Source organism: Chiloscyllium plagiosum, unplaced genomic scaffold (assembly GCF_037043375.1).
Source record: "Chiloscyllium plagiosum isolate Xiang-an unplaced genomic scaffold, Cpla_swu_hap1 HiC_scaffold_4, whole genome shotgun sequence".
Lineage (NCBI taxonomy): Eukaryota > Metazoa > Chordata > Chondrichthyes > Orectolobiformes > Hemiscylliidae > Chiloscyllium > Chiloscyllium plagiosum.
Genome location: NW_028270142.1, coordinates 24,136,140 through 24,158,458, shown reverse-complemented (window position 1 = coordinate 24,158,458; position 22,319 = coordinate 24,136,140). Strand labels below are relative to the sequence as shown.

The 22,319-nt window shown below is 40.0% G+C and overlaps 1 protein-coding gene across 3 annotated transcripts in view; it reads left to right on the top strand.

The window, feature by feature from the left end:
* csmd3b (CUB and Sushi multiple domains 3b) overlaps positions 1-21,843 on the top strand; it is a 1,935,846-nt gene extending 1,914,003 nt beyond the window's left edge. For all 3 annotated transcript variants that reach the window (XM_087986040.1, XM_087986041.1, XM_087986039.1), the window contains 6 exons: positions 2,195-2,260; positions 4,013-4,171; positions 12,063-12,172; positions 15,612-15,699; positions 18,382-18,517; positions 19,654-21,843. In XM_087986040.1, coding sequence (XP_087842166.1) covers positions 2,195-2,260; positions 4,013-4,171; positions 12,063-12,172; positions 15,612-15,699; positions 18,382-18,517; positions 19,654-19,813 — 719 coding nt within the window. In that variant the 3' untranslated portion in view covers positions 19,814-21,843. The remainder of the gene's footprint in view (positions 1-2,194; positions 2,261-4,012; positions 4,172-12,062; positions 12,173-15,611; positions 15,700-18,381; positions 18,518-19,653) is intronic.
* The last annotated feature ends 476 nt before the right edge of the window (positions 21,844-22,319 follow it).

Here is a 22,319-nt window from a genome sequence, read left to right as displayed (position 1 = left end):
CGTGCAGAGAGACTTGGGAGTCCTAGATCAGGATTGTCTCAAGGTAAACTTGTAGGTTCAGTTAGTGGTTAGGAAGACAAATGAAATGATGACATTTATTTTGAAAGGACTTGAATATAAAAACAGAAATGTATTTCTGAGGATCTATTATGTTCTGTTTAGACTATATTTGGAGTTTTGGGCCCCATATCTCAGGAAGAATGTATTGACCCTGGAGTGGTTTCAAAGGAGGTTCATGAAAATGGTCCCAGGAATGAAAAACTTAACATGTCAGGAAAGTTTGAGAACTCTGGGACTATACTCGATGGAATTTGGAAGGATGAGACGGGATCCAATTGAAACTTACAGAATACTATTGGAAAGTGTGGTGCTGGTAAAGCACAACAGGCCAGGCAGCAACTGAGGGACAGGAGAGTCAATGTTTCGGGCATAAGCCCTTCATCAGAAATGTGGGACAGCTCACAGCCTTAGAGTAAAGGGAAGACCTTTTTGAATGGAGATAAGGAGAAACTTCTTCAGCCAGAGAGTTGGGAATCGATGGAATTCATTGCCACCGAAGTGCTGTGGAGGCCAAGTCATTGAGTATATTTAAGACCGAAATAGATAGGTTCTTGAGTACCACGGAGATCAAGGGTTACAGGGAAAAATCAGGAAAATGAGGTTGATGAACTTATTAGCCATGATTGAATGGTGGAGCAGATTTGATGGGCTGAATGGACTAATTTCTGCTCCTGTGTCTTATGTCTTATGGTCTTATAAGTAATAGAATTGTCCTGCATGGAGTGTACATTGTTCTCCTTCATTTACAACATACATGACTTAAAAAATAATACAACTTTGTCTTAAATAAAAACTTATTGGCAGAAAGCCCTCAGCTATCCACTCTGACATTGTGGATATTATGATAATACAGTAAACTTCTTGAAATTTGGATATATAATTTTTACTGGTTTATCAGATGCAGGTTACAACAAAATTTGCTCTATTATTTTGCGACACTTGTGGCCCATGGTCAGCATTTGATGAAGTAACAATATGGTTGTTAATTGTATAGTGAACTTTCAGACAACTGACAAAGTGCCACTTAATAGATGTATCTAGAAAATAAAATATCTTATTAACGTGATGATGATTTTGATGTATACATGGCAAATAGAGAAGAAACAAAGAGTAATGGTGAGAAAATGTTTTTTCTGACTGAAAGTCAGAAGTGGGTTTAGGTAATGTACAACAAATATCAACCATGCTGTAAACAATTATGGTTCATTAGTATTAATATAGCTAACTGAAGCTAATGTTTAAGATTACAAAGTCACAAAACAATAATGCAGGAAGCATGATATTGTTATGATGTTATTGTATCTATGAACTAAAACACATGAATGTGTATGAAGTGAGTTCCTCTGCGATCTATGACAGCTTATTCTCATTTTATATGTAAATTACCTCAATTTAGGTAGAATACGTTTATAGATGATACAAGACTTGGAAATGCAATCAATGGAGAGTAGACTATTGATGGGCACATAGAATGGGGTGGGTACAATCGGATGCAAATAACTTTGAAGTTATGTGGATTGTCCATGCTGCAATAATTTACAACTGCTCGTAAATAAATATTTTAACGGTATGAAAAAAATGTCTATGTTCACTGGGAATTTCATTTTTGATTTTAAACAGATATAAACTAATGTAAGTAAATGGAGTGCATGGAACAGGACTCCATCCATTACAAATACAACTTTTAACTCCAGCCAATATTTTGGATTCAGGTTCATTTAAATAATTACATTGGTGCTCAGTCATTTTCCACAATTGACTAAGAGATGGTTGCTGCAAGTTTTTGATAGGAAATCTAAAGGTGGCAGATACAAATAGAGACTTGATTAGAGTGGCTATTCAAGAGATGTTCTTGTTCTGCAGTGTAGATGCAGTGCAAAACCTAGACACAGACATTTAGCTTTGCAAAATTTGATATTGCGCAATGTGGTAACATTTATGCAAATGTTCCCTAGTTACCTGACATAACTTTAACATCTTGGAAAAACTTCTGACTTAGTCATTGACTACATTTCAACTCAATAACTGCTGATGTTCCACCAAAGTTATACCAGAAGTCCAGATAACTCCCATGGAAATTACTGACATATGAATAAAGAGATTTGTTAAACTTTCTTACTATTGGTTTTCACAGCTGGTTCAAAGAGATCAGAGAAGAGTAACAGGCCATCAATTGGAACCCCAAGCCCTAAACTGAATGGTAGGCCCATTTTATTAAAACTTGGTTATCCACTTGTATGCATGGGACTATTACATTTTAACTTTTTGTGGCATTCTTATTTTCAGAAAAAAGAGTTGGATTGCAGTTATTATTTTCTGGTCTGATACGTGTCACATTGTGGCCATAATAAGAATAGTAATAATAAAAACAAAAAAAAGCAAACAGCACAGGTACAGGCCCTTCAGTCCGCCAAGTCTATGCCGACACATGATGCTTGCTTCATGCCATTTTTCTACCCAAGTCTCCAAACTATTTATATCCTACTGTATCATCTGGCAATCCTATTCACTATCTGTAGTTCATCCACTCTTTGTGTCATTTGCAAACTTACTTGTCAGGCCACCTACATTCTTCTCCAAATCACTTATGTATATTACAAACAATAGGGGTCCCAGATGTGATCCTTATGGAACACCATTGGTGACAGGTCTCCAGTCAGAGAAACACCCTTCCACCATTACTCTTGGTCTTCTATGACTAAGTCACTTCTGCATCCATCTTGCCAGCTCACCATGGATGCCATGTGACTTCATATTTTGAATCAGCCGATCATGTTAAAGGCCTTCATGTGGACAACATTTACTGCCTTGCCCTCATCAATAATTGTCGCTTCTTCAAAAAACTCAATCAAGTTTTTGAAACACAATCTTCCCCGCACAAAGCCATGCTGCCTATCGTAACTAAGTCTATATTTTTCCAAATGTGGGTAAATTCTATCCCAAAGAATCTTCTTCGATAATTTCCCTAGCAGTAACATTACGTCTGAAATTTTCCCGATTTTCCCAATTGCCCTTCTTAAATAAAGGAACAGCATTAGGCATTTCTCCATTCTGCTGAGAACTCAGTTGTGACTAAAATGGATACAAAAATTTCATACAAGGCCCGAGCAATTTCCCTCAGCATTCTGGGATAAAGCCCATCAGGTCCCAGGGACTTGTCTACCTTCATGCTATTCAAAATACCCAACACGACCCCTGTTTTAATCATGGCATGTCCTAGAATATCAACAGAGACCTCCTGAGACTCACCATCCACCAGGTCCATCTCCTTTGTGAATACTGATGCACAGTATTCATTAAGGATCTCACCCACTTCATCTACCTCATCACATTGCTGACCTACCCTTTCCCTCGCTCCCCTCTTACTCCTTATATATGCATAAAATGCCTCGGGATTTTCCTAAATGCTGTTTGCCAAAGACATTTCATGGCCCTTTTTAGCCATTCTAATTCCTTGTCTGAGTTCTTTCCTGCTATCTTTGTAGTCTTTGAGGGCTCTGTCTCATCTAATTGGTGTCTAGGGAATTTAATTTCCAAGGTTTGCTTGACCTGACAATGCTTATTCCTTCAAAATATGGGGAGATGTATACTTTAACATTATTGGTTTTCCTTGCTATAAGGAAAAGAGGAGCATACTAGCACAAAATCTATTTCGAAATTAAATCATTTTCATTACGATTGTGCACAATGTGCTTCACGTTGAATTTTTAAAAATGAGGGGGCATTGAATGTGGTCGGGACTAAAACAAGTCATATTGCATTGGTCATTTGTAATCAACATTCACTTTAATAGAACTGAACATTAAATGTTGACATAATATTTAGTTCTAACATAATATTTGGCAACTATCATTCTGTTTTCTGATTTCATGCTGTGTCATTAATTTCAGTAAGTTGTACATGCAAACTGTTGAGTTTCTGATTCAGTCACTAAAATGCTTTCAATTTTCAGTTCCAGATGATGTCTTTGCCCCGCATTATATTTGGAAGGGGTCTTATAATTACAAAGGAAAGAAACAGCCCATGACGTTGACCGTTACGAGTTATAACACCTCAACGGGCAGAGTAAATGCAACTCTCACAAACAGTAATATGGAGTTGCAACTTTCAGGTAGAGTTTCACCAATAATATTTGTGAAAGAGAAGCTGGATGATACTATAAATTGTATAATGCTGAGCAGTGGGGGAGAATGTATTTTGTATTTCTATTACAAGTAGAAATCCTTTATCCAAAATGCTCAGGACCAGTTGCTTTTTAGAATTCAGAATTTTTCGGTTTTCAGAATAGTAACAGTTTAATGGTGAAATTTGTAAAAATCTTACCGGAGAAGCAGATTTCTAAGTAAGAACTTGTTTGGCCATGTTCCCCCTCAACGCACCCCACCCCAACCCCCCCAACACCCCCACCATCGGATCTGAGTGACACACATCAAGTGGGTGTCAACTTGGGTTAACTGTTTACTTGGAGAAAGTGAGGACTGCAGATGCTGGAGATCAGAGCTGAAAAATGTGTTGCTGGAAAAGTGCAGCAGGTAAGGCAGCAGCCAAGGAACAGGAGAATCGATGTTTCGGGCATAAGCCCTTCTTCAGGAATGAGGAGGGTGTGCCAAGCAGGTTAAGATAAAAGGTAGGGAGGAGGGACTTGGGGGAGGGGCATTGGGAATGCGATAGGTGGAAGGAGGTTAAGGTGAGGGTGGTAGGCCGGAGAGGGGGTGGGGGCGGAGAGGTCGGGAAGAAGATTGCAGGTCAAGAAGGCGGTGCTGAGTCCGAGGGTTGGGACTGAGAAAAGGTGGGGGGAGGGGAAATGAGGAAGCTGGAGAAATCTGCATTCATCCCTTGTGGTTGGAGGGTTCCTAGGCGGAAGATGAGGCGCTCTTCCTCCAGGCATCGTGTGGCCAGGGTCTGGCGATGGAGGAGGCCAAGGACCTGCATGTCCTTGGTGGAGTGGGAGAGGGAGTTAAAGTGTTCAGCCACGGGGCGGTTGGGATGGTTGGTCTGGGTGTCCCAGAGGTGTTCTCTGAAACGTTCCGCAAGTAGGCGGCCTGTCTCCCCAATATAAAGGAGGCCACATTGGGTGCAGCGGATGCAGTAAATGATGTGTGTGGAGGTGCAGGTGAATTTGTGTCGGATATGGAAGGATCCCTTGGGGCCTTGGAGGGAAATGAGGGGAGAGGTGTGGGCGCAAGTTTTGCATTTCTTACGGTTGCAGGGGAGGGTGGAGGTTGGGTTGGTGGGGGGTGTGGACCTGACGAGGGAGTCTCAGAAGGAGTGGCCTTTCGGAACGCTGATAGCGGAGGGAAGGGAAATATATCCTTGGTGGTGGGATCTGTTTGGAGGTGGCGGAAATGACAAAGGATGATACGATGTATCTGGAGGTTGGTGGGGTGGTAGGTGAGGACCAGTTGGGTTCTGTCCTGGTGGTGATTGGAGTGGCGGGGTTCAAGGGCAGAGGAGCGGGAAGTGGAGGAGATGCAGTGGAGAGCATCGTCAACCACGTCTGGGGGGAAATTGCGATTTTTGAAGAAGGAGGCCATCTGGGTTGTTCGGTATTGGAATTGGTCCTCCTGGGAGCAGATGCAGCGGAGGCGAAGGAATTGGGAATACGGGGTGACGTTTTTATAGGGGGCCAGGTGGGAGGAGGTGTAATCTAGGTAGCTGTGGGAGTCGGTCGGTTTACAGTAAATGTCCGTGTTGAGTCGGTCGCCCGAGATAGAAATGGAGAGGTCTAGGAAGGGGAGGGAGGAGTCTGAGACAGTCCAGGTAAATTTGAGGTCAGGATGGAAGGTGTTAGTAAAGTGGATGAACTGTTCAACCTCCTCGTGGGAGCACGAGGTAGCGCCGATACAGTCATCGATGTAGCGGAGAAAAAGGTGGGGTTGGTGCCAGTGTAGCTGCGGAAGATGGACTGTTCTACATATCCGATGAAGAGGCAGGCATAGCTGGGGCCCGTGCAGGTGCCCATGGCTACTCCTTTGGTTTGGAGGAAGTGGGAGGATTGGAAAGAGAAGTTGTTCAGAGTGAGGACCAGTTCAGTCAGTCGAAGGAGGGTGACAGTGGAAGGGTACTGGTTGTTTCGGCGGGAAAGGAAGAAGCGGAGGGCTTTGAGGCCTTCATGATGGGGGATGGAGGTGTATACTGACTGGATGTCCCTGGTGAAGATAAGGCGTTGGGGGCCGGGGAAGCGAAAATCATGGAGGAGGTGGAGGGCGTGGGTGGTGTCCCAAACGTAGGTGGGTAGTTCTTGGACTAAGGGGGACAGGACAGTGTCGAGGTATGCAGAGATGAGTTCGGTGGGGCAGGAGCAGGCTGAGACAATGGATCGGCCGGGGCAGTCAGGTTTGTGGATTTTGGGCAGGAGGTAGAAACGGGTGGTGCGGGGTTGTGGGACTATGAGGTTGGAGGCAGTGGATGGGAGATCCCCTGAGGTGATGAGATTATGGATGGTCTGGGAGATGATGGTTTGGTGGTGGGAGGTGGGGTCATGGTCAAGGGGGTAGTAGGGGGAGGTGTCCGCGAGCTGGCGTTTAGCCTCAGCAATGTGAAGATCGGTGTGCCATTTACTATAAACCGACCGACTCCCTCAGCTACCTCGATTACACCTCCTCCCACCCTGCCCTATGTAAAAACGCCATCCCATATTTCCAATTCCTTCGCCTCCGCCGCATCTGCTCCCAGGAGGACCAATTCCAATACCGAACAACCCAGATGGCCTCCTTCTTCAAAGATCGCAACTTCCCCTCAGACGTGGTTGACGATGCTCTCCACCGCATCTCCTCCACTTCCCGCTCCTCCGCCCTTGAACCCCGCCCCTCCAATCACCACCAGGACAGAGCCCCACTGGTCCTCACCTACCACCCCACCAACCTCCAGATAAATCGTATCATCCTTTGTCATTTCCGCCACCTCCAAACAGACCCCACCACCAAGGATATATTTCCCTCCCCTCCCCTATCAGCATTCCGGAAAGACCACTCCCTCTGCAACTCCCTCGTCAGGTCCACACCCCCCACCAACCCAACCTCCACTCCCGGCACCTTCCCCTGCAACCGCAAGAAATGCAAAACTTGCGCCCACACCTCTCCCCTCACTTCCCTCCAAGGCCCCAAGGGATCCTTCCATATCCGTCACAAATTCACCTGCACCTCCACACACATCGTTTATTGCATCTGCTGCACACGATGTAGCCTCCTCTACATTGGGGAGACAGGCCGCCTACTTGCGGAACGTTTCAGAGAACACCTTTGGGACATCCGCACCAACCAACCCAACCGCCCCGTGGCTGAACACTTTCACTTCCCCTCCCACTTCGCCAAGGACATACAGGTCCTTGGCCTCCTCCATCGCCAGACCATGGCAACACAACACCTGGAAGAAGAGCGCCTCATCTTCCGCCTAGGAATCCTCCAACCACAAGAGATGAATGCAGATTTCTCCAGCTTCCTCATTTCCCCTCCCCCCACCTTTTCTCAGTCCCAACCCTCGGACTCAGCACTGCCTTCTTGACCTGCAATCTTCTTCCCGACCTCTCCGCCCCCACCCCCTCTCCAGCCTATCACCCTCACCTTAACCTCCTTCCACCTATCGCATTCACAAAGCCCCCCCCCCCAAGTCCCTCCTCCCTACCTTTTATCTTAGCCTGCTTGGCACACCCTCCTCATTCTTGAAGAAGGGCTTATGCCCGAAACATCGATTCTCCTGCTCCTTAACTGTTTACTTGCCAAACAACCTTGTTAATGAGAAAAAAACTTCACAAAAAACTTTCGGATTTCGGAGCATTTTGGTTCTTGGATGTTCAGATAAAGGATCCTTCCAGCAACTTACTCCTGGAGGGTAATCAGGATCTGAAGGACTGATCAATATTTAATTGCCAAGCTTTGAGTTTCTGAAACCATTCCTTTTGTTCTGCTGTCTGCACTGGCAGGGGTTAATCAATTCTAGTCATGATTTGGAGGTGTCGGTGTTGGACTGGAGAATTCAAATTTACAAATCACGCAACACCAGGTTCTAGTCTAATGGATTTATTTGGAGGCACTAGCTTTCGGAGAACTGCTCCTTCATCAGGTGGTTGTGGAGTATAAGATGATTAGACACAGAATTTATAGCGAAAGCTTACAGTGTGATGTAACTGAAATTATATATTGAAAAAAACATGGATTGTTTGTTAAGTGTCTCATCTTTTAGAATGATTTTGAAACCAACATACCCATTCTAAAAGATGAGAGACTTAACAAACAATCCAGATCTTTTTCAATATAATTTCAGTTGTGTCGCACTGTAAACTTTTGCTATAAATTCTGTGTCCTACACTCTTGTCCTCTACAACCACCTGATGAAGAAGCAGCGCTCCAAAAGCTAGTGCTTACAAATAAATCTGTTGGACTATAACCTGGTGTTGTATGATTATTTAACTTAGTCAATTCTACACAGCCCAGGCTCAATTCTGTCACCTTTCTTATCTCTGACGCTTAACTGCTCACTTTGTAAATCTTGCTGAGTAAGCTCTTACGAGTTTACATTACTTTCTGCAGTGTAGCAAATATCAGAAAATGTAATTTATCAGAGAAGACAGAAATTATCCCATCCATTGATGTCTACTCCATTGCTGTCCATGCGTAACAAAGAATTGGATCACTTAGCTCCGCTCGGCTATGCCTGTGTCTACACATCTGAAAAGCCCCAACCATTTCAAATTATCTTTTTCCAACTTACCTCTACATTCAAATATTGTGCACAGCAAGCTGGTGCAGAGCAGTTTCCTAAGAAAGTCATTTTGTATTTAATCTCATCTTTGACCTTGAACCAACATTTAATTTATTCGATCAACCCACCTTTCTGGTATCACACGTGGCACATTGAAAATGTCATCTGGCTACTAAATAAGCTATTTAATAAGCTCTTCTGCTTTGGGACCTTCCAACCACATGGCATCAACGTGGACTTCACCAGTTTCCTCATTTCCCCTCCCCCCACCTTATCCCAGTTCCAAACTTCCAGCTCAGCACTGCCCTCATGAACCTGTCCGACCCGTCCGTCTTCCTTCCCACCTAACCACTCTACCCTCCTCTTTGACTTATCACCATTACCCCCAGCTCCATCTATCTTTCACACTCTCAGCAATCTTCCCCCTCCCATTTATCTCTCCACCCCCTCGGCTCACAAGCCTCATTACTGATGAAGGGCTCTTGCCCGAAACATCGATTCTCCTTCTCCTCGGATGCTGCCTGACCTGCTGTGCTTTGTCAGCATCACACTCTCGCCTCTGATCTCCAGCATCTGCAATACTCAACTTTCGCCTACTTCTAATAATATCTGAGCTATTTAGAAGCACATATTTATGGACAAACTTTTTGCCTTCTATGAATGTAAGGATAATTGAGCCAGAATGGTCAGATTTATGTCAGATTGTTCGCTCTCCATTGAAAGTATATTTGCTCTCGCTCAATATTTTCACAACTACAAAAGTTTTAAATAAGTAAAAGGGAGAGGCTGGAAAAAGAACCAAAGTGAAGGTATGTGATTTGTAGAAATGAAGCCTTGAATATATTCAGTCATGGAACATTCAGAATTCTCTAGGGTAGACAATTTTGAAGGTTCCTGATGAAGGGCTTTTGCCCGAAATGTCGATTTCGGTGCTCCTTGGATGCTGCCTGAACTGCTGTGCTCTTCCAGCACCACTAATCCAGAATCTGGTTTCCAGCATCTGCAGTCATTGTTTTTACCCAATTTTGAAGATTCACAACCCATTGAGTGAAGAAATTTCTTCTAATTTCAGCTGCTGATCCTAAGCCCCATGTTTTAGATTTATCAGTCAGGACAAACAACATCTTACTATGTCAAGCTCCTTCAGAATCTTTGATGTTTCAGTGAAACCAGACCTCATTCTTCTGAATTCAAAGGAATATCAATACTATTTACTCACCTTTTCATCAAAAGTCAACTGTCATTGCAGAATAGTGAACCTTCATCGTACCACATGTAGCAGAACAATGTCAAATGAATATATAGACCAAAACTGTACACTTTATTCCAGATGTGATTTCACCGAAGTCCAGTACAATTGGAGCAGGCTGCCTTTATTACTGTACTCCAATCCTACCTAACATGCCATGTGCCAATTTCTTGCCCTACCTGTATAATTATCTGTGTTTCTTGCATGAATACACCCAGGTCTCTTTGAAGATGAAAAACCTCTCAGTTCTAAAACATCCACTGTCTCGAGATACATCCTTCAGAAACATTTCCTACCTGCGTGTGTACAGAATGCACCCAATTATCCTCAAGTTTAATGTTCCTCTGCTTCGGTATCATAATCTGAGGTGGCTATTCTGGATGCTTTATGCACCTAAGGTATATACCACTCACTGTATAGGAGAAAGTGAGGATTGCAGATGCTGGAGATCAGAGTCGAGAGTGTGGTGCTGGAAAGACACAGCAGGTCAGGCAGCATCCAAGGAGCAGGAAAATTGATGTTTCAGGCATAAGCCCTTCATCAGGAATCTGATGAAGGACTTATACCCAAAACATTGATTCTCCTGCTCCTCAGATGGTGTCTTCCTAGCACCACACTCCCAATACCACTCACTATATGTCTAATTCCTGATCATGGCATTTCAATGCTAGCATTTACTGTGCTATTTACAGATATTAATCCTTTTCTAATTTTCTCGCTCCTAATCAAATATTTGTTACTTTCACCAAGCTTTAGCACTATGCAGAAGAGTATATCTGTATTGTATGATGAGCTCAGGCTTTCGCCTATCCACTGCCTGTCTGTTGAAACTCAAGTTGCTAAACGTTTCATCCAATTTAGTTCTCTTTTCACCAAACTTAACGTAATAACTTCTGGAGCAATGCATTCAGCTTTTTTTAAAACTATCATTTCAATTTTGAATCGTACGTTCAGGTTAAATTAATGTTTTTTTATTGATCAGCAAAACAGCTGAATCAACATAAATCTCTTGAAGACCTCAATTGTTCAAATACATTTAAGATATGCCTGTCACAATGAAAATCTATGTCAAGCTCTTTTCCTCTCTTGTCATTCATTGAAAATTAATTTTGTTAGTCATGTCTTGCAGCAAATACAACTTAAGTTGTGCATATTATTCCTTTACTTCCTGCTATACCTGTGAACTTCTCCTGAACTTTATTCTGCTGATTCTAGCCTCACATGCTTCATCCCCAACTTCGCTATACCATTGAAGGTCACATTTCGAACTGCCTTGGCCTCACAGTCTGGAAATCCATTTTAAATCTTTTTGCTTCACCTCTTCTATCCCCTCCTTGAAACACAATAAAGCCAACAATCTGGGCAATTTGGTAGCCATTGCCATTCCTTTCTTCTTTTACTTTCATGTGTGACTTAGTTTGTAATTTTCCACATTAAAAGCACAATTTAAAGATAATTTATTGTACACTGATTAAAGTCCAATACTAAGCAGATTGCATATTGTACGGTTTGAATACCTAGAATCCTTACAGTGTGGAAGCAGGCCATTCGGCTCATTGAGTCCATACTGACCCTCCAAATAGCATTGTACCCAGACCCAGCTCCCCTCCCCTCCCAGCTGCTCCACCTCCCCCCCATTCTGTAATCCTCCAATCCACCTGGAGACTGGGGGAAATTTAGCATGGCCAATCCATCTAGCCTGCACATCTTTGGACTGTGGAAGGACACTGGAGCACCCAAAGGAAACCCTCGTAGATATGAGGAGAACATGTAAACTCCACACATAGAGTTACCCATGTTGGGAATCAAACCATGGCGCTGAGTGTCAGCACTACTGACAACTGTGCCACCCCACCTCTTAAATAAGATTTATTCTCAACCCCTCATGAGCTTGATTATGCTGTCAGAGAATAACAAAGTGATGCTTATCGATATTAATTATCCATGTGACTGGCTAGATCTTTAACTTCCTCACTATTAGCTTGGATTCAAAGAGCTGTTAGCCCATTTTTTTTGTTTAAACTCTAATTCTTTAATCCCTTTGCTCCTTTAGGTGTCTACAAAAGCCAGGAAGCACGCCTCATGCTTCTAATGTACCACGCAAAAGCAGCTGCTCAAACTTCTGTGAGCAAGATCAAAAATAAATGGGCAATGGATGGTTATGTAAGTATGGTCCTGTGAGCTGAGTCAGATGGATTCGTTCTGGCAGGTTCACTTAAAACTGAATTTAAAACATATTCTTAAAAACAGCAATTCATAACCAGCATTCAAGCAACTAAATAAACCCAAGAAAATAATTAACATTCTCAAACACAGATTTTTGCTTCACTTACCAGGCAGATTTTTATCAGTCAAATAGTCCAAAATAAGGTGAGTGAGTCGACAGCACATTTTATGTCCTTCCATGTTTTGATTTCCTTTGAAGACTCGGCAAAGTGTTGAATGGAATGCCTCACTCAGCTCTTCTACGCAATTGTGCAAAGGCAATATCAAATCTATAATTCTAAGATACTTGCACAAAGAAGAGAATGAATTTTTAATACATTGGCTGTATGAACTTGATGGGTTTAAAATGTTTTTTTCTGTGTATACCAGCCTCCACTGATTGATTTGTGTATGATAAATAGGCTAACACCGAAAGGCTTTCAGGAGTTTGCTATTAATACTGTTGGCCCGTGTTAACCAAGTGTCATCCTGAATATCAGAAATTATCCAAGCCAGAAATGCAACTGATATTTATATAGAATTCTTAATGTCTCAAGGAGCACTGAAGTAGAAAATTAAACGAGAAGGTGATATTAGGCCAGTGGGCCAAATGCTTGACCAAAGGTCAAGGAGCATTTAAGGAGTATTTTAATTTAATTTTTAATGAAACAGAGAGAACCACAAAGATCTGGGAAGGGAATTTCAGAGCTTGAGCTCAAGACAACTCAAGGCACAGCCATATGCATTGTGAAGTAATTAAAAGCTAAGATGCTTAGTTCACCTGGACTGTATAAGATTAAATATCACAGAGAATTCCAGAGCTGAGCAAGATTACAGACATCCGGAGGACTAAAGTAATGGACTGATTTGCAAGCAAAAACGAAAATAATATCAATGGTTTATTGAGGGGTTGATAAGTAAATGGGGCTTGACAAAGTTAACATACGGGCAGTAGGATAAACATAGGTTTGCTGAGGGTAGTATATGGGAGACTAGTCAGACGTGTGCACGGTAATGAAATCTATAATAACAATGGAATGGACAAACGATTAAGCATCATATGAACTGAGACAAGTATGATACTACAGAGTTGGAAATAAACAAACAGTCATAGTGATGGCACAGTCAGTGGATCAAAAGCTCATCTCAAGACCAAATATCACATCAAGCTATGAACAGTTTCTTTGAGTCTCAGACAATTATAACAGATTGCCATGAAAATGGTAACTAAATCACAGAGATTTGAGCAAACACTAAAGACAATGGCTTGTGACTTTTTAGTATGAAAATAGAGAAAATTTCCATTCATCCACCATTTATGTTTGATGAGCAGGCTGATAATTTAGCAACAGTGGAGGAATCAAGAGGGAATCAATGGGTGGCATGGTGGCTCAGTGGTAAGCACTGCTGCTTCATAACACCAGCCACCCAAGTTCGACCCAGGCAACTGCACTGTTCAGCCAAGTTTCTATTAAGGCCTTGACGCAATAATGCACAAGTGGTTAGTTGATGCCAAAGATCTCGATCCCAGGTAAACAGGATATTTTGGTGGGAAGAGCATTAAGGGGATTTGAGCAACCTCAGTCTTACTTTTGCCGAAGATAATGGTGAGTCAGCTTCTTGAACTATTGTACCCCATTGGTGTAGGTAAACACAATGCTGGTAAGAAGGCAATTGAAGGATCATGACTCAGTGATTTTGAAAGAATGATGGACATATGTTCAAGTTGCATTGGTGTGTGGCTTGAACGGGAGATTTGAGGTGGTCTTGTAACCATTGTGCTGTAAGGTGTGTGATTTATCAATTATTTTAAGAATTTAGATCTTCAGCTAGTGCAGTGTAAATTTTGGTATGTAGTGTATGAGACCAGTTCATAAAATAACTTGTCCATCTTTCTGGAGCCATGGTTATTTTTAAAGTAATTTGAGAGAAGGCTCCTGGAGTAAAAATGGGCATTTTCTTGCATTGTGGGAGATTTACGATTAGGCAGAGTGACCATCGAAAAGTATTATCACTGGAAACAATTAAAAATACAGGAGGTCACCCAGACTTTTCTTTCTAATTCTTTTTTCCTGCTGAACTGATTTGTACACTGATTCCTGTAAGATGCAGTTCACCAGCATTCATTATTAATGCAGGACTAGGAAAATGTCTGTATTTATTTCTGTCTGAGCCAGGACTGCCATTTCCCAGTTATCTCAAGGAATTGTGACCTGGTAATCCAATGTCTTCACATTTGATATCAAACTGCTACCATAGCCCTTCTATAGTTTCTCATTGTAAAATAAATGTCAGCTATTTCAAAATTATGGAAAAATATCAAACCAATCCTTTCAACATGTTTGCAGCTCCTGACACAGTTGATCAGACATCATCTTCCAACACCTCTCCCCTGTCATCCAACTTGAGAGGACTGCTATCTCCTGGTTCCATTGTTTTCTGTCTATTTATAGTTAATATATGTAATGACTTCTGCACAGCTCCTGCACCTCTACCTGTGGTATCTCCCAAAGATCTATCTTTGACGTTGACTTTGTTTATCATTGATGTACTGCTCTTCCATAACATTATCTGAAATATCTTAGTTTTAACTTGTATCCTGACAACATTCAACTGTACTTCACTCCTATCTGATCACATTTCCACTCCATCACAGAGGCTGCCAATTCCCCATGTTGGCACCTTATTTTCAAATTGTTTTATGGTCTTTCCTCTTGCTATCTCCAAAATCTTCTCCAGTCCCCGACCACTTAATGATTATGATAAACCTTTTTCTTCACTTCAATGTTGCCTTATCATTAGAATCATACAGCGCAGAAGAGGCCCTTATGCCCATCAAGTCTGTACTGCCAAAAATGTATTACTAACAGCATTGGTGCCAATTACCAAAATTAGGCCCATAACTTGAACATTATGTCATTTCAAGTGCTCGTCCAACTACTTTTCAAAGGTTACGAGGTTTCCCACCTCAACTATCATCCGGGGCAGTATATTCCAGACCTCTACCACCTTTTGGTGAAAAGGGGGTTTTCTTCCCCAGCCCAAACATAGAACATTTTGAAATTTTGATCTATATTGCTGTGTTATATTAAAGTTATTCTATAAATGTAAACACTTGTTGTAATTGCTGTTATTATCTGACAAATAGAAAGCTATAATTCTCAAGCTCGAGTGAAGCAGAAATTCCAGAATAGGCCAGTTGGACCAAATGGCACTTCATTTAATGTCACACATTCAAAATGTGCTCATCAACTGGCAAGAGACATAATTATCTCTACATATTATTGTCCTCCATAAACTGGAATTTTATTGGTGTGTTTTTTTTCCCCCATCATTGTAAATGTTTGCAAAGTACACCATTATGATTTATTCTGACAGTTTATTCTTATTTTACAAGGTTTCTGCTGAGCCTGATGGTGCCACATATGTCTTTCAAGGATTTATACAGGGTGAAGATTATGGACAGTTTGGACTGCAGAGACTAGGTAAGTCTGGTGGTAAACACATTCAATTGGAAATAATGTATACTTTTATTTAATGAGGATGATTGTCTGTTTTATTATTTTGGGAGATATCAACTGCATTGACCAATTAGAAGAGTCTTTCTGGCTCTGTCAAAGGAACAGATCAATTATGTCTGCTGTCCCACTTGAATTATGGTAAATGTCCTCATTTCATTATCTTTATTTAATGGTAGCCTTCACTCTCACGAAGTTTAAGAAGAATGTAGATGATTCAAGAGATAGTGGCTGAAGGACGTGAAGCACATTAGAATCTCACACCTGCAACAGAAGAAGTAGAGTGAAAAACAATGATTCTGAAGTTGCTTTGAATGTCTTCAGATTTGTTTTCTCCCTACCCCAATCCATGTCCTCAGACTAATATTTTTTTTTTTGTCTCATGAGGCAGCTGCACAAAATAAACTGCCTAAGAATTGGGGAAAGGAGGAAAATCAGCTTACCACTCTTATTTTCTAAATGTTTATTTTTTGTTAAGGAAAGTAAATTGCTCTTCTTGCTCTGGTTAGCTGAACTTAGGTAGATTTTACTTTCTGTTTTCTCTTTTTCTATACACTATATCTGGCTGATAGGCTAAAACATTGATAAACTACAGTTATGTGTTTTTCCTCCTAAAGCTATACCACTACAGTGTCACGCATCAGTAAACAGATAACCTTGGAGTAACCCACAATTGAATCTGTGTTTCCTTCCTTGAATCTCCACTCATTAATTCACCACAATGGAATTCTTCTGCAAAAGAAATCCCGATAACTAAATCATGTTCTGGTACACTACTCCTTAAATAATAAATTTGTTTCACTCAGTTCAGATGCGAGTGGAAAATACTGTTTGTCTAGGTCATAGCATTGCAGCCATGTTTTATCTGTCTCATCTGTACTACAGCCATGGTTGACCTTTCCTTGTTCCATCAATCTACTGCATAAAAACAGTGCTCTTCTAATTTTTGTGATTCATTCGTTTGCTGCCTGGGTGCCAGAACTACCCTTATGTGGCCATTCACCATCTCAGAGGCGATGAAAGACATATTTATTGATTACCTAACAATTAAGATATCACAATCCCAAGCTTGAGTTCAATTCCACCCTTTGCTGAGTTTAACACACTTGTCCAAGCCAATTGCAGTGCCACAATCTCAAGCCAGTTGAGAACACCACAGATGGGGACCAATATATAAAAGTTTAAGAATGTGCTTTATTAAATATTAGATATCTCACCCCAGTTATACAAATGAAAAAAAGGTTCATGCTAAATCCAATATTTGCTGAGTAAAGTTTGTAGACAAACCTCATGGTGGACTTTTACAAGCTGTTGGCAATCTGCAAACTTCCTTCACACACACTGCCCTTGGAATATTCATAGTTGACAGATTTTATGACCTTCAAGTACTGGATGTTGAAACATAAAACCTTATTTGCAGTTGAATAAATAAAATGTACAGACCATTATAAGGTGCTTGTGAAACTATATCATCAAATTTACGATGAATATAACTATTTCGCATCTGCCAATTATGTTTTCATAGAAATTAATTTATTGAACTTATCCTCTGGTTGGATAATCTGTTGTATTTTAATTGTTGAGTTATTTTTAATTAATATTTGACTAGTAAAGAAAGTGAAACCTAATGATGTTGTATTATGATACTCAAAAGTACAAAATGAATAATGATGTCAATTTGATCTTACTTTATTGCTACGGATGTCATTCCATTGTAAAACTTACTTCTCACCTTTTATATCTCCATCCTGAAGTACTTGGCATTACTGCTGTATGCTGCTTCAAAAAATATATTCTTTCATGACTCCATTATGCTATATGTCATAAGTATTTCATTATCACTGACTTCAGAAACTAGGGTTGAGATATAATGAAATAATACAGGTTGTGTCAACATGAAACAATTCAAGTTGTGTTTCTTTTGAATTGTACTTATTTGTGTATGATTGTGATGGAGATTTGCAAGTGTATTAGTTTTTTTTTAGTTACAAGCTTAGAAGTACAATTTTATTTGTACATTTGAAATTGTCAATTTGTAATACCTTATAGATCTTCCCATTAAATTAAAACAAATGCTGAATAAAGTCACTGTTATCAATCACCCTAAAAATATTGTTTTAAAGACTCCCCAAACATTGAATTTAGGTTGTATAAAACTATAGGGTCATTGGTGACATTTATACTGATCTATGTGCTAGTAAAACCATAATGACATCAGTTATAAAAAAAAGTATAAATGGCTTGATAACAAGTGTCAAAGCTAACAGTGTATAAGGAATAAAAATGAACTATTGAAAGATAAGGTGCTCAACAAATATTTTAATTACTTTGGTTGCTCAAGTGTCACTATTAAAATGACAAGTATGTGCAGGGTAAATTTGACTGCTGGTGATTGCTCAGGTGACTAGTAGGCTATTAAAATTTATCCAGAAAGCTAATGTTCACAGTATGAATTTTACACAGTTATGACACTAAGTTTAATAGCAATCATTATAATAGCTACTTAAAATTTTGCAAGTACATATTACATGTGAAAGATATCTCTCTAAGGATTGTGGGGAAACTTGTAGGTTGTAAATTGCACCAGCAAGTGTCTGACAATGTGATAGCTAATTTGCTATTTCTCATCAATATAACTTTCTGCTACAGGTCTGAACTCAACTCATGGCTTAAATTCTCCTAATCCACCACATGGTACTAACAGTAGCTCTGTGGCCATCGCCATCCTTGTGCCTTTTTTTGCTCTAATATTTGCAGGATTTGGGTTTTACCTTTATAAACAAAGGTTGGTATCAACTAACATTGCTCTAATTATATATTGACTTTAATTAAGTGCTCAAAAACAGAGTGTTCCTAGTTTGTGCAACGAATCATAGTGTAGGCTATGTTTACCAAATATAGAAACAATCGGTAAATGTGCGCTACGCTTACATGACATACCTATTTGCCAGGAGAAAGTGAGGATTGCTGGAGATCAGAATCAAAAAGTATGGTGCTGGAAAAGCACAGCCAGTCAGGCAGCATCCGAGGGGCAGTAGAGTCGACGTTTCGAACATAAGATTTTCATCAGGAATAGAGCTTATGCTCAAAACGTCGGCTCTCCTGCTCCTCGGATGCTGCCTCACCAGCTGTACTTTTCCAGCACCACACTTTTTGACACCTATTTGTCAGTCTGTATTTAGTTTGTAACTTTTTTCCTGATGATAATTTGACCTGTCTTCGGGTGCTGCACTAAACTTTATAAGGTTTAACACAAGTATTAATTTGACATTTTTTGTGGAGTAGTACATTTAGATTCTTCTCACCCAAATTCCACAGTGGAATGTACTGACTGCCACATTGTGATGCTGTGCCGGATCACATATGGATCAGGGGAAGAGTGTATGTGTCCTTGAATGTGGAATGCTCTGGCAGAGGAGATAGAGAGGAAGAAGAAAATCCTATGTCAACAGGAGAAAAAGGATAGTACCTTACCATTCTATCCCTCCTCTCCTGCAGCAGCTGGTGCTGCTCCGTCTTGTCAATTTCCCCCCATTCCTCATATAGGTGCTGCTCCCCCCATTCCTCAGGGGATATCTGAATATTTTTGGTGCACCTTCCACATCCATGACTACTTGCATTTAAAAGGTCAAGGACAGCAAATACATGGAAACACCACCACCTGCAAGTTGTAATGTATTGTTAAAAGAGTGGTGGGTGCCAATTCAAAGTTAACTTTCAAAAGGGACCTGGACAAAAACTTTTTTAAAAAGTGAGTTTGAGCCATGGGAAAGAACAGGGAAATGGAATTCATTGATAACTATCCAGAGAACCAACAGAGGCACAATGGTCGACTGCCTTCCTGTGCATAATGATGTTACTTCAGTCATACTTATGACTTAGCTTCGATTTGAATATCTAATCTCTCTGTTTTCTTTACAGGACAGCACCCAAAGCGCAGTATACTGGCTGCTCAGTCCATGAAAACAATAATGGTCAAGCAGCTTTTGAAAACCCAATGTATGACACAAATGCAAAGTCAGCAGAAGGCAAGGCAGTTCGATTTGACCCAAATCTCAACACAGTCTGTACGATGGTATAAGGCAGGGGCATTGTTTGATTACATAACGTGATACACATCCAGCGCTTTGCATCCTTGGGACATCTAGATTTTGACTAAACCAACTTATGTACAATGCACATTTGGTTCATTGCTATTTAAAGCACACTTTTCAGGAATTTAATGTACCAGATTTATCTGAAGAACCAGAAAAAAAGAACATGTTTTCATGGCTCACCCAGTTTGAAACAGATTTGCTCTTCATTCTGTTACTGGAGAGCTTTTCAGCGACTTTAGCTGCACTCTAAGAGTGCTTAGCCACAATTTTTTCAAAAAAAAATCTAAACACTTTCTCAGAAGAAAACTGCAGATACTTGAGGAGCATTGAACCTCTGTTTTCAATATTACAAACAACAGGGGCTAGAATATGGAATGAAGGTTGGGACACCGAATACATAACAATGACTGTGAAGTACTGTATAGTCAAGATTATTACAGGTTTTGCCTTCTGGTGTTAACAAAAAACTTTATAAGGAACAATTGCAAAACTGATTTTAAATACCTGACTGTAATGCGGCCAGTGTGGTACTCACTAAACAGATTTCTATGGAACACTTTCAGTCTTTTTTGATTGCCTAGAGCAATCCCTTCATGTATTTAATTTTTTTCCATACTTTTTGATTTGAATTTATATTCTTCGTACAAAATGTTAATTCTTGCCACAGAATAAAATGAGAAATATTTATACTATATATTCATATTTTCAAGTAATGCATATGCATGATATGTTGCATGCTTCATTATTATTTAATTGCTCAGTTGTGTTATTTTACAGCAAACCATCTTATTTATTGTCAGATAACTTTATGGTCTTATGTACGTGCTTACTACAGATCATCTCCACCCTTTGAACATTTAAGTGATTTATGGTGTGGATGTCATGCATTTTCCATTATCAACACTCATAGTGTTATGAATGTGTATGTCGTAATAGAGCGAGCCTATTTGTTTAAATCTGATTGGAGTTTTGTAAAGTGGAGAGTGCAAAAATATAGATCTTGACCATAGGGGTATCACCTGAGCCAGCTGCTTTTCTTGGCCATTCTCTAATTAAGTAAATTTATATTTTTTGTTTTCATTGTACATCTCCACAGTATGCATTCATAGATTGAGTGTGTGCACTAATGAGAGAGAAGAAAGGTTCTTTTGCACGAATGATTCTGATGTGTTTGTTTGAGAGCTCATCTTAGTTTCAAACATTAATTTGACTGCTTTAGTAGCAGCCAAACCTCCGCACGACTCCCTACACTTTCTATCGATCACCTTCTTGACATTTGCCTTAAAAAGTAGAGCCATGACATACTGTACATTGCAGTAACAAGTCTCCACCTTTTATCTCTACCTATCAACTGTTCATACTCTAAAACCCATCACATAACACCAAAAGATTGTTACCACTGTGCTAGAAAAGCATTCGCATGAAAATTTAAGAACAGAAGTACAAGCAAACTAAGATAATCTTTTATTTTGCTGAAAGGACTATCAACTAACTGGAGATATTACTATGTTGTAACTGTAATATATGCACTGTGCCTACCAAAAATTAATTGAGGCCAAGGTTGCTGCTCCTAAACTGTCCTATGAGTGTATTTTGTTAAATCAAAAATCTAGCATTGGGCTTCAAGATCCATTTACCTTGAATCACAAGAATTGACTAATTCAAATGTAAGAATTTTACAATGCATCTGAAACTATACTAACAATGACGGCGATTATTTTTCCTCAAATTGTCTCACATTATGTTCCTGCTCACCCAGGTTTGTACTCCATAAAAGTGACTGCAATAAACAAAGTACATCCATTGAAATTAGAACAAAGTTTAAATTGTACTTGAAACAAACTTCATGTACAACCTCCTTACTCCTCTGTATCATGTTTATTATAATTAGATGCATAAAAATTTCTTTTGTAAAGAAATATATTTTTATGAAAAAAGAATTTGTAAAATGTATGGATCTATGATGTAAATTTTCAATACATTGTAAAAAAAATAAATGGCTCAATGCTTTTGTACATTTTGTTTATGTGGGCTACTCTGTTTTCCTGCAAGCCTTGTATATTATTGCTAATCCTTAGATTTTTTTTGTGGCTTACTAGTAACTTAACGTTTATTTTCAGTGAAGAACTAAATGGATACTGTATTGTTAGAGGTGCCATTTTCAGCTTCTCTCTTAAATTGAGGGCACATCTGCCAGCTCAGGTGGATGTGAAAGATCCTATGGCTGCATCAGTGAATAATAAATGTGTTCTACTAGTTCCTTAGTCAACATTTGTTTTTCCATTGTCGCTGTAGAAATTGGTTGACTGGTTATTATTTTTTTATTTGTTGCGCACAAACTGACTGTTTAACCACAATTAAGAAATCACTGATTAAGTCACTCTAGGATATTCTGAGAGCATGAAAACCTCAAATAAATTCAATATTTCTTAACTCCTCACAGCTCAAAACTTCCTTCTACAATACGGAACAGTATCAGTTCTGTTGAGT